This window comes from Embiotoca jacksoni, unplaced genomic scaffold (assembly GCF_022577435.1).
Source record: "Embiotoca jacksoni isolate LCO1_2020_lvr unplaced genomic scaffold, fEmbJac1.0.p SCAF_4, whole genome shotgun sequence".
NCBI classification, from domain to species: domain Eukaryota; kingdom Metazoa; phylum Chordata; class Actinopteri; family Embiotocidae; genus Embiotoca; species Embiotoca jacksoni.
The window spans coordinates 22,386,552-22,399,393 of NW_027185392.1; the positions used below are offsets into that span (position 1 = coordinate 22,386,552).

The 12,842-nt window shown below is 41.2% G+C and overlaps 1 protein-coding gene across 5 annotated transcripts in view; it reads right to left on the minus strand.

Annotated features, from left to right (window-relative positions):
* Positions 1–888: 888 nt before the first annotated feature.
* tenm3 (teneurin transmembrane protein 3) overlaps positions 889–12,842 on the minus strand; it is a 338,433-nt gene continuing 326,479 nt past the window's right edge. For all 5 annotated transcript variants that reach the window (XM_069168313.1, XM_069168317.1, XM_069168316.1 and 2 more), the window contains 11 exons: positions 11,568–11,765; positions 11,250–11,309; positions 10,293–10,637; positions 9,032–9,276; positions 8,765–8,946; positions 7,209–7,411; positions 6,609–6,719; positions 6,331–6,473; positions 6,086–6,210; positions 5,306–5,436; positions 889–3,507 (listed from right to left, as the gene is read on the minus strand). In XM_069168313.1, coding sequence (XP_069024414.1) covers positions 2,752–3,507; positions 5,306–5,436; positions 6,086–6,210; positions 6,331–6,473; positions 6,609–6,719; positions 7,209–7,411; positions 8,765–8,946; positions 9,032–9,276; positions 10,293–10,637; positions 11,250–11,309; positions 11,568–11,765 — 2,499 coding nt within the window. In that variant the 3' untranslated portion in view covers positions 889–2,751. The remainder of the gene's footprint in view (positions 3,508–5,305; positions 5,437–6,085; positions 6,211–6,330; positions 6,474–6,608; positions 6,720–7,208; positions 7,412–8,764; positions 8,947–9,031; positions 9,277–10,292; positions 10,638–11,249; positions 11,310–11,567; positions 11,766–12,842) is intronic.

Here is a 12,842-nt window from a genome sequence, read left to right on the forward strand (position 1 = left end):
GCTGTGAGCGGCGTGTTGTCATTTTGGAGAAGCCTGTTGGCATGGCGCCACAGGGTAGTATTACAATTAATGTTTTCCCTCAGACACCTGAGAACGTCACCAATGTCAAAGAATCACATACCCGGTTGCTCATGACCCTCTTCGACTTTGGATAGTGACGTTCTGCCCCTCTTGAAACGTGACTCGGAACACCTCACCCAGCTTCATTGCCATAGACTTTCTGAAGCAATTTGAGGGTTCTCTGCTGATGATTTCCAGAGTTTGACCCAAAATCTGATGTTTCTCTTAACTTTCAAGTCCATGGTGAAATCATAACTGTACCAATGGTCACCAAAACGTGTGGAACTCAGGTGATGATGTTGATCAAGAGATGGAACACATACTCATGAAGGTGAGCTTCCCCCTGCTCTGTGAACATGATGGGGCTTAAACAGACCACTTTAAAAAGTCATATTTTTATGCAATTTAGGTAATAATCAGGATGTTTAAAACAAATTTAAAAACACAGGAAGTTCTGATGTGGCAAATAAAGACGATATTTCTTGTTCATCCATTAAATGGACATAGATCAGTGGTATTGATCATGTTAACTCCTTTGTACTGAAACATTAGAATTTCTTTACTTCCTTGATTGTCTTTTATAAACTGTGAAATTTTGATCTGGTAACTACAGCTGTCAGATCAATGTAGTGGAGTCAAAAGTACAAGATGTAGAACAACTGCAATGTGGCATGAAGAAGAGTCAAAATGGGCACACTGTTGTTCTTCTTACCGTACTGAACTAAATATACTCAATATAATTGTTAATCACCTTATGAGATGATTTTCAGAGCTGCTGACAGTTTTTTATATTGTTTGCCTTTGAAAAAGTAACACAGGAAAACAACAGTAGTTTCAAGGATTTTTATTCTTTACCGTAGAAACACTGTACATAAATTACTTTCTCTGAGACTAATATTGATGTACGGATAAGTGGAATTTCTCAACCTTCAAAATAAAAAAAAAGATAAACCCCTAAAACATTGCCAGCTCATCTTAATTGTCTTTGAAAAAAAGAAAAGATTGGTAGCATATGATGTTAACTCTGTGTAAAGTTCCTGCTCTTTCATTTTGAATGATTAAAGTTGCCTCCCAACCTTTGTAAACACACATACACACAAAGAAAAATCCTCTAAAAGAGTACAGAGACCCACAATCAATGAGAAAAACATCCACATCGATTTTTGATCTATTACTGTTACTCATTAATGTCACTGATGGCGATGCACTGTCCCTTTAAGGAGAAACGAGCAAAAACGAAGAGAGAAGCAACGATTAGTTACTACTCACAGCAACCCTACCCCCCTCCCCCCTCCAAAAAGCCATGACAACATGTTTCTATTGCAAGCAATACTACTACCTTTGACCGATAAAAGCACGAGGTCTATGCATTATGAGGCTTAGTCACATTTTTGCACAAGTGAAGGACTCCTAGGTTTTACAGTACCGGTGAGCCCACTCGGTCCACAAAGAGTACGTCCACGTAGAATCACACACAGCTGTGGCGCCGCGGTCAGCCAACTCCCTCACACAACGCTGTTTGACTGTGGTCTGTACGAGTTTGCTGAACTTGTAAAAGCACGGGGGGGATGAGGAGAGTGGTTTCAGAACTGACCGAACAGATCATAGATGTCAGTATGAAAGAAACAGAAATACAACTCAAAAGTTTGTTTTCTTTTTGTTCGGGTCATGGTCCATTCCAGTGATGGTAGTGGCGGTGGTGATGGTGGTATAGCAGTAATAGTGGTATAGGTAATAGTATGTAAACACTTTTTTGTTCATTTTTTATATCCCCTTTTTGTCTGAAGCAAATGCAAGTTTATATATAAAAACAAAACAAAAAAATCCAAACAGAAAATCAGTCTTTTTTTTTTTTTTTTTTTTTTTTTTTTTTTATACCTTCGTACAAATTGTAGTCCTTTTATTTGTGCCTGTCTCTCTTAGAGAGTCCACAACCGTTCCACAACAGTTCCACTCCATGGCATCGGCCATGGGAACAATGGATCCTTCAGACATGGCTGTAACCCAGAGCGACACATCCGGACCCACACAGGTACAATAGCTGCAGCCTCTGTTCGAGTTGAACAGACTTCTGTTACGTGGACTGCACGGACAGTTTACAGCCATTTTAAATGCTTGCGGGTTCATCTAGGTGTGATGGCTACTGAAATGCTCAGTTGCCTATTTGAACGAGTCTCTACATCCCACTGTTTGACAGCTAGATAGCACGAATATAGCAGTCAGGTTAGCCCCGCCTACCAGAGAGAGGGGGAGGGGCATGCGTGCAGGTTGTTTGAAGGCAGACGACAGGGTGAAAGAGAGAAAGACAGAAAGAGAGAGAGAGAGAGAGAGAGAGAGAGAGAGAGAGAGCGAGAGAGAGAGAGAAAGAGAGCAAAAGGAAAAAGACAGAAACTGAAAAAGAGAAAAGGCAATTGGTCAGATGAACCTTCCTGCAGGCTCATGAGGACAATCACAACTGCAGTTCCATCACGTCTCTGGTCAGCTGCGTTGAAATGATTGTTACGTCATCAATCAGTCAATAAATCCTACTTTAACAACCAATTGAAACAAATTTGAAAACTCTGGGCTTCTTCAGTGGACAGTATTTTCAGTCTTAATACAGTTCAGTCTGTGACATCCATTTGTGTTGAATATTTGTTAGTCTTTGACAGTCAGAAGAGGGTGAAACCGTTTGATTGCGATAATGGCGTGTTACCTCCTCCCTATCTCACTCTGCCGTAGGAACTGCATGTTATTGGCGCTGTCGGCTAGCTCCGGGTACTGCTCTATGGATAAGACGTAGTAGCCGTCGTTACCCAGAACCTTCCCACTGCTCAGCAGCTGCCTTTTCTCCCCCTCAGTCCACAGCCGAACGCCTTCCTCCCCGTCTCTCACCCGCTGCTGCTCGCGGGCCCAGGCGCTCGACAGCGCCCTCTGCCTGGCGTGCTCCAGGATTCGGGCTTTCTCTTCGTCCAGAGTCGTCCCGTAACGCACGTGGAGTGCCAGAGCGCCGTACTGCAGCTCCACGTCAGCGAAGCGTCGCGTCCTTCCGTTCATCACGGTGGTGGACTGGGATACTGTGACGTTCACGCCGTTCTCCAGGGACTTCCTGCCCGAGGTGAGCCGGAGCGCGCTGAGGTCGTTCTCGGGCAGGCTGGTCTTGATGAAGTAGTGTGTGTCTCTCCCCTCCACCGTGAAATGCAGGTCTTCCAGGTAGAAGGCATTATTTAAGACCGCAGCCACTTTGATGCAGTCCTCGTTGGCGATGTTTAGAGCGTTGGTCACCACACGGCCTTGAATCACGGCAAGCATCACTCCCTTTCCAATCAGGGACTTGACAGTAGCGAACCACAACCATGGCTTGGTGTGGTCTGAGTGTCGCCGGCTGAGCTGAATTTCGGGCATACGCTCAAAGGACAGGAAGGCCCGAGACTGACGGGTCACTTCCTGCTGGACGCCTGAGATAGACTGAGGAGAGAAAGAGGAAGGAATGTTTCACTTTTAATTCAAAAGTGGTGCTTGTTGCTGCATCAGATATGATAACGAGTGAATTGCAACAAACACTGCATTATAAATAATAAAACAGACAATATAGGAAACTTCTCTAAGATCCTTCTTTCATCCGTCCCACATCGAGCCTCAGATTTTTAGGCATTAAGGCTTGCCTGCCTTGGTTTTACTTTTCAATAAACTGCAAGAGATTTGTGGTTTTTGGGTGAAGGGTTGAAAACCCTCTTGCCCCAAAAGAACAGTAGCATGGAAAATGACAAATTCTTACATTCGATACACTGAAGGAAACAGTGATCACATGCCGACATGGTAAAGTGCTGAATATTATTATGAATAATTCTGAACTGTTCTGAACATCCTGTTATTTAATTTTTTTTTAGTTTAGGTTCTTTGACTTTTGTATATTTCCTTGTTATTTCTTGCAGGATGTGATGCTGCTTTGGATGTTTTTATGATATCTGTGGCTTTGTTATTGTCATGCTATGAATCCATACCGCTCCTTCTCAGGGACAGAGGCTGAAAATTAGACATCTCAAAGTATCTGTGCACAATTCTTGTTAATAAACGGTAGAGCAACAGTTTCTCTTTACTGCACGTTGTTTAAAGTTCATTGTTAAATAAAAACTCTTTGCCATTATTTTTTTAAAGCACTGACTCTATAGTGTGTATTTGTAAACTTTATACAAAAAAAAAAATTCATGTTTTGTGTGGTGTGTGTGTGTGTGTGTGTGTGTGTGTGTTGGTTCTGTAGTTTGTGAATTTCCCAGTGAGAAAGGCCATTACCACGGCCAAACTGCACAAATAAAACCACACTTCAAGTAACACGGTCCATCAGTCCAAGTCTCTCTCACCTCCTCCTTCATTTTCTCTCATCTTCTCTCAATTTCTCTCTAAAACTGCCGCCGTTCGTGCTGTGTTTTGATCTGAGCACAGTTTATCACTCTTTGTGTGCAAGTGTGACTCTTCCTGATAACCCGTATACCAAACAAATGTATAAGTAGCCCCAAAAACTGTCTGAGTGCAAGAACGCAGTAGTGGAGACTTCATCTTTAAGCTGAGAAAGGCGTGAATGATTGGTTTCACCAATGTCTTCTCTCCTCATTTCCTTCCTCATTATTCTAACACCATTTCCTCCTACATTTTCCTCTTCCACTACATTTCCTGATTTTCTTTTCTCTGAGTGTGAGGTTGTGTCTTGATTTCCTCACCTTATCGCTGATGTTTTCTCACATTTTGAACTGCTTTGTTTTTATCTTAATTTATAGTCTATAATTTTCATCTGGATGTTCCAAATGTGCTTTGCTCCAAGAATTTCTTCTCCATGTCACCCCTTTTTTTTTTCTTCTTATCTACAACTTCTGCTTGACATCTTGCTTTTCTGTTTTCTTGCATGTATTTGTGCAAACATAAACGGAACAATTATTAGCAACCATAAAAAGCATAAGGCGGCTTTTAACTGTTATTTTACTTGCATTTTAGAAATATCTGTAAACCAAATTCATCGATGCATTTAGTGTTTCTGTTTTTAGAGATAAAAAAAAAAAAAGGTTCATGCTGTTCTCCCCATTTCCAGGCCTCAAATGACATTCAAATACTTGAACTGCAATTCAAATAAGTAGCTTCAGTACATGACGAGTGACATCACAGCAGGTAATAACAAAACATCTGCCGTCACATCTCTGATCTGGATTTGCCCTTTAGTTGTGAGTGGTAATTCATCCCATCCTGTCTATCTGAGAGTACCTCTAATACGTACCGGCAGGTCATCCCACAGCTGGCTCTTTTTCATCTCCAGTGACGGCTGCGTCAGGTCAAATTTAGGAATGGGGAATCCTGGGATTGCATTGTGGAGATGAAAGCCAAATGTGACCAACCAGATGTTGACATCTGCAGAGAAAGAGTGTGGGAAAGAGGTAGACATAAAGAAAAGTTAATAAGTGAGCTTTGATGAATTGCAGTTAACAGAGGCACCAGCTGAGTAATGTATACTGTAACTTTGAGTATTTGTATGCCTTCGTCTAATAACACGACTAACCACACTTTTTCAACTCGTTACTATTAAAAATAACGTTATTTCCAATCCAACATCTATGTGATCCAAATTAAAAATCCGGCTCATTATCATTGCCTATGATAAGTATATAATTCCACTTGGCAGATGAAAACTAAACCATTTTGGCACCTGTTTCATCAGGACAATTTCACTGTGTTCACTTTAACAACATTTAGCTTTAGGATAAAAGCTATCCTTTTTATATGCTGATTTTCAAACTATTCTAGAAAAAAAACACACAATTAGAGTAACAGAGTCTAAAATGTCCGGTTCAAGCTAAATAACAGTCACAGTATTTATTTAAAATAAAAGAAGTGGACCTGGAATTGAACCTTGCGGGACACTTTTGCTTTAATTTCAAGAGCATTTGGTTTGGAACGTTAAAAAAAACTCATTCTTCAGTTAACCTCTGATTGAGCAGCTGCACCTAAAAAGCACCGTCTACCTCCTCGGTGTTTGTACACAGAGAAGGTTTTTTGTTACCTGTGACGTATTCTTTGACCTGATGAATCTTGCTGATGGGGTTGTTGCCTCGAAACATGTACAGGTTGAAGGGCTGAGGGTCTTTACCCACACGTGTCCATGTGCTGATGTCAGGAGTGGTCCACCTTTAATCACAAACACACTTTGTTTAGGTGTGACGCTGATAAAAACTGCGATTGCATCCTATTATAATCGCGAATCATGCCGGGACTGGAAATGAGAGAATGAGTGACGAGACTGCCTACCTCCCCGCAGGGATGTCGTAATCTCTATCTCCAAAGTGCAGCAGTCGTGTCAGAGGATCATACAGGCCTCCGTGGAAACCAATTACCAGCACAAAGTCTGGGTTGGAATCAAAGTAAACCTCACCATAAGCTGTGTACTGCACCTGTACAAACAAACACACACAGATTTATGATCTGATACGGCGCCACAAAAAGAAATCTCACTAATAAAATGATCTGACGATCTGGATTCTCAAACACTTCCTCCCTTTGCTCCATGAGAAAAAATACACACATACCTGTTTCAGCAGCAGTCCATTGTTGCTGAAGACAGCCAGTGGGGTCCCAGTGTTATCGCATGCAATATAAAACTCCTCTCCACTGCTGATTTCCATAGCAAACACATGGCCCTGTGTGATAATAAAGCAATACATTTACACACTTTATGAATATAATAATAATGATTTTCATCACTGTCGTTCTATCCTGTAACTCCACCAGTAATCAAGGAAGGCTAAAATATTATGTGGTCACGAACCCTATTCATCACAATAGAAGTTACAGTGTTACAGATCCCCTAACCAGTGAAGCGTTTAAAGTAGCAAAATATGTTTGTGTGATAAAGGGAGGCAGCTGCAGAGAAAATTCTCCCCTCCTCTCTAATTGAGATGCTGTACATTCACCATATTTTCCCTACGGTCACTGGAGGGAAACCTGCTGCGCACAGACAATCATAAATCAAAAGTTTAGAGTAAAATCCAAACTTGGCTCATAAACAGAGTGGGAAGTTCTGCCTGTATATATAGTGAGATAATGCAGAACATAAAGCAAAGTTTAGGAAAGAAATCACACAATTTTACCAATTTTGGCAATGCTGTCAGCACACTTGGATCTACTACCTGGAGATCGTAGTAAAAGGACGTGATCTCAGAGCTGGAGTGGTTGTAGACATGGGTGATCCTGGTCGGGTAGTTCAGGTCGGCATAGAAGAACTGCAAGTGTTGGCCCAGACTGTTTCTGGATGCCACACGTCGACCCAAGCCGTCGTACCGGTACTGGATGGTCCAGCTGGCTGCTTTACTGTAAACACGAACTAGGAGACCTGGTTCAAGATGATAAAAGGTAAGAATAAGGAAGCAAAGGATGAGAAGGCAAGTTAAATGCTGAAGCTACAATGTATAGAATTTGAACAGTTTAGTAGCCCCAGAGTAGGACGTATACATTTTTCTACAAACAAAACTTTTGCCTCCAGAATCATTTTAATATATTATAATCACATGAATGGTTCTAGTACAGCCAATTTCAAAAGGACAACTGTTATTTAGATCATCTGTGATTACTCTGGAAACCCTGTTCCTGTTAAGGTTTTCTCAGTCACTTCGAAGGGCGGACCGAACCGCCACCCGTGGTCGTCGTGACGTCGAAAGTAGTTCCAACAATGTGATAGAGTTTTGGTGCACAACATAGAGTATGTGGTGGTCAATGCTGATTGGTGAAATAGCCTGGGGTCTACTCACATTAAGCAGTCCCTCCAGGAGCTTTTTTGTGATTTTATGCGATCAAACATTTTTGATTTTGTGGCAGATTTTCTCAAAATGAGTTTTAGGTGAGTTTTTTACATCAAATTGTGGGAATTTGAAAAAAATGCACATTGATAAAGAAAACTTGAATTTTTTTTAAGCACTACCCAATAAAGGAATAAATATATAATCACTTCCTTTGATAATATCTGCACATCCCAGAAATATTTTAGTTCTAGTATTTTTTTTATTTATTTATTGAATAAATAACGTGTTTAAAAGTTACAAAAGAAACCTCCTAAAAATGATGTAGCTTTCCAGAACAGACAGTCTCTGACTGTAATACAGAAACAACGATGACATCAGCTGTCAAAATAAGAGCTTTAGATGATGTTTAATTCATGTTAATTCACACATAGGCCTACTGTTTGCACAAAAACAAAGTGAAGTCTCTTACAACTTGATGTGTGTTTAAATTAGTTTTAGTAATATGTCATCACTTCCATTGATAACAAGCATTTAATTGGATAATTCACTTCCGCCACTTCCTCCAGTGCACAAAGATGAGAAAACAGGAGCGGAGCCTTTCTGATTGTAAATTAGGAGTTATTTTTGTTAATAAAGTGAGCTGTGTTTGACAAGACTTACATTATGCTGTAATACTTTCAGCACAACTTCTGCGGGCGACATTTTTTGCAGAAAATTGCGGAAAAAAAACAAAAAAAAGCATGCTCCCACAAATATTGAGTTTTCTTGAATTTGCATGAATTATTGTGACCTTGTGTTGCGACTTCCTGGAAGGACTGATTAGGATGCAACGACTAGCAACAATCCTAAATTGAGCTTGAACAGATAATAATGCATTAAATGTGGGTTTGGTAATACTAGGCTACCTTTATACTAATATGTTGTGTGTTCAAACTACTAGTTCTGACCTTTGGAGTTGTATTCAAATATCTCAGCTCCTCTCTGTCTCAGGAAGCCATCTTCATCCAGCCTGTACTGAACGTCTCCCAGACGAGTGATCCTGTCTCTTAGATCGTAGCGTAGAGGAGTTAACCGGCCGCTGTTCCCCGGGTTCAGCAAGTGTAGATTCCCATTCAGGTCATAATTATATCTGCAAGACCAGAATTGATAATATTAACATCTGGCTTCAACAAAATTATAACACTTTATGTTCAGATGAAACCTTATTATCCTACCTCCACATCATCTTCTCATTGAGGGAGACCGTCTGCAGCTGTCCGTCAACGTCATACTCGTAACCATATTTGGTTGTGTTGGCGAACGGTCCGATCTTGATCTCACGCTTGGTGACTCGGCCCATGTTGTCATACTGAATGGTGATCCAATACATTAGAGACCTGAAGATCTCATACTGGATTTCCTTGATGCGGCCGTGCTGGTCAAAGTGTTTGGTGTAGGTCATCACTGCTGTGGAGATGATCTGAGACAGAGACCAGACAAATTCAGAAAATCAAACATTTTACTTCCACCAGTGACAGAGCTCTGCTGATCAGACTCTTAATAGGCAAACTGCTGAGACTACGCATGGCTGAGCAGACTAGACAGGGCATTTACACTAAACCTCTGCCATTCTGGAGGACACAAACACACTGAGGACCTCTCGCATCTGAGGAATTCAAAGGGTTCAGGGCATTTGTTTGTCAAGCATCTCAGAAGCACTCCGAAGAGCTGAGTGAAGCTTGGACTAAAACAGATATTTGAGAAGCTCTCTACTGTCTCAGTAAGGAGGAAGAGGAGGAGGAGGAGGAGGAGGAGGAAGAAGCACTCATTTGAGACATGTTTTTGGTTTGTGTTGCCAATGAGAGTCCACCAACAGCCTACTGTTGACACTGTGCCAGTAAACCTGCTTTGTGCTGCTGATGGGAGATTACCTGCTGAATAACATGCTGCCCAGCACATCATTATGTTATATCATCAGCAATGTCTGGCCATATCTTCTACCCCAATGAGTAATCCTTGATGCCAAGTGCAACTGTGAAAAATTTCACAGAGGGCTGTAGGTGATGACAAAGTACACACACCTTTAGAATGTGGATGGACATGTGCTGAGCCAAAACACGAGGACCACCTTTACGCTGCTGGTCCTTTGCAATGCTGCCAGAACAGCTCTAACAAGACATGCCAAGACATGAACTCTAGAAGACCTCCGAAGGTACCCTGTAGTATCTGGCACTGACATATTAGAAGCTCAGCCTTTAAGCCCTAAAGGCTATTTAAAAAAAAAAAAAAGATTTCCACCTGATAAAAAAAATCCCCAGATGCATTCAATAACAGATGCAAAACTATAAGGCCAAAGTGCACCAGGCCAGAGTGAGATCTGAAAAACTGCAGCAAAATAATTACGAGTCGAATCAAAAGTGTAGAGAGTAAATAATGACTTTATAATAATCATTCAGTGACACTGAATTTATATCAGTGCAGCCAATCCTGTGTTACCTGATTGATATCATAATAGATGACTCCAAACTTCCCGAACTGCTCCACCTTCCCAGATATATCATCAAACTGGTACAGATCAATTGGCAGCGGCGTCTCATTGATCACAGCCTGCATGCTGGTGACCCTGAAGCTGTTGTCGTAGGTGTAGTCAAAGCGTGCGTTCACCATCCCGTCCTCGCTAAAGCGGAATATTTGCCGGTCGACCAGCGGGCCGATTTGGCGGTAGCGGATGGAGCAGATGAAGCCCTCGCTCTGCAGGTTGACCGTTTTCAGCACGCCCGCGGTCTCATCGTATGTGAAGCTGACCCGCGTCGAGTCGTACAGGATTTCTGCCAGCTTGTTCTAATGAGACAAATACAACAAATGTGTTTACAATAATGAACCCTGTTTAAATATCGATCCTTTTTCACCCACGATCACCGTGTGGCATCAATAAATGGCCGACATCAACACTTGACTGGTCTATTCAATCTGTTGGAGTCCCTGTTCATCTTCTGCTATGGCTGCTACTCATGCATATCACGCCTCACCACCACCCTGAAGTCCACCTGACTGTTTTTTCATGGTTCCCCATGAGTGAGCTATATTCATCTCTCCCTATTTTGGCTTTCAATTACGTAAAACAGAGCATGAACAAAAATGAATCTTCTTCCAATCTACTCTCTGTATATCTGATTATTCTCCTCTCGATCTCTGGGAAACATTTAAAAAAATATATATGTTCACAATGTGTGGGATACATATTCATAAATTATTATTGCAAAGAAAGGATAGGAAGGTATTTATACATAAATACTGTTACATATGTAAGAAACTGCATTCATTAGTTCCAAACTACAAGTTTACTTGAAAATAAACTGTTGTAAAAATACAATCATAAGTTTACAAACATACAAATATAATATATACGATAATATAATTATTATAAGTGTATAAAAAGAAATGAAAAAATACCTGTCGGCGATATTTGTACAGAATACGTCTGCCAGTGCCCAGATGGGCAACTCTGAGGAGCTGCAGAGAGAGAAGGCAGAGAATGATGAAAAGATTAGTCTCAGTGTCATTAAATGATCAGATCAATGGGCCACTAATCAAATTTTAACAGTTCTCATTTCACAGAAGATTCATCATGACTGTCCATGTTTTTAGATAAAATCTGGGACTAAACAACTCACACTTGTTATGCGTGAAAGTCAAACGAGAAAAAGGGAAAACAAAATAAAAAATAGAAGTGACATGAAGAGATATCTACTCCAGTCTTATTGCACCCACCTGTCCATCCTCAGAGTAGTCCACAGTAACAGAGGCGTTGCTTTCAGGCGGGGTGTAGATGTTCCTGTAGTATCCGATGGATCTGATGGTCTGCATGGTGTGACGAGCCACGCTGGGCATGGTGACGGCTGACAGACGGTCCCCTGAGTCATAGTCAAAGATGTACTGGTGCTGGCTGTGCAGCAGCAGGACCATGGACTGTTAGAGAGAGGACAGGAGGGGAGGAACAAACACATGTCATCAGAGCAGGAAAAAGACAAAGCAGAGGCACAATGAGCCAAAAAATAAAAAAATAAAAAAAATAGAACAACATATTCAGAGGTGCATCGAATCAGGGAAGATAAATCTAGATATTTAACCACACGAGGTGTTGACTGGATGTCTGTATTAATCAGGTAGTTTCTTTTATAGAAAATAAAAGCAGTGGTCAAGTGGTGACTGTTACATGTTATGCCACTGTGGGACATCCACATCAATCCACATGAATAGATAAAGTCAGCACAGCTGGCAGTGGTTCTGTTAATCAGCTTTTATTAGATAAATATCTTGATATTTTTACACCATCTGCTGGGGTTGTGCCCCGCTGGCCCTTATGCAAAGCTCCCGCTGTAAGAAAGTCAAACAGCTCGCCTTGCATTTTAAGCAGTATTTTTTGTTTTGTTTTGTTTTTTGCAGCGCTCAGGGAACATAACCAGTCAGCTAACAGTAGCTACTTAGCCAAAGCATATGTGGTGCTTGTGCATATGTTTTACAAGATCCAGATGCATCCACATCACTAGCTTCTTTTCATAGTTTCCACTGCAGAACACACCAAAACAAATTATTTGAAAGATTTTACTGTTTATTTTTTATGGCCCTTAGTGGATAAAACAGCTGTCAGCCTTTTCATTTCACGCTTTACCATCACTGTCTCACTCACGAGCTTCCATCATAAACATCATAAATTACAATCACAATTAATCAGGTGACACATTTTATTAGATTTACTCATGACAAAACTGTTTACTACTGCAGTGTCTCATCATCATTGTCATCATCATCATCCATAAATCTTTACCACTGTGGATTTAGAGTCATGATGATATAAGATTAAAGGTCATGCATGACCTTCTTCAGCACAGTTTCCATGAACTGAGTTTGGGGTTGAGGAGGATGCAGCACAGCAGACTTCCACCCAGATCTTAGGCCTGGAACACACTGCCCGCCTGGAGTGTATGTTACCTCTGATGCGCGTCTCAGCTGCGGCTTGCTTGCGTGCGTGTATCCACACCTACT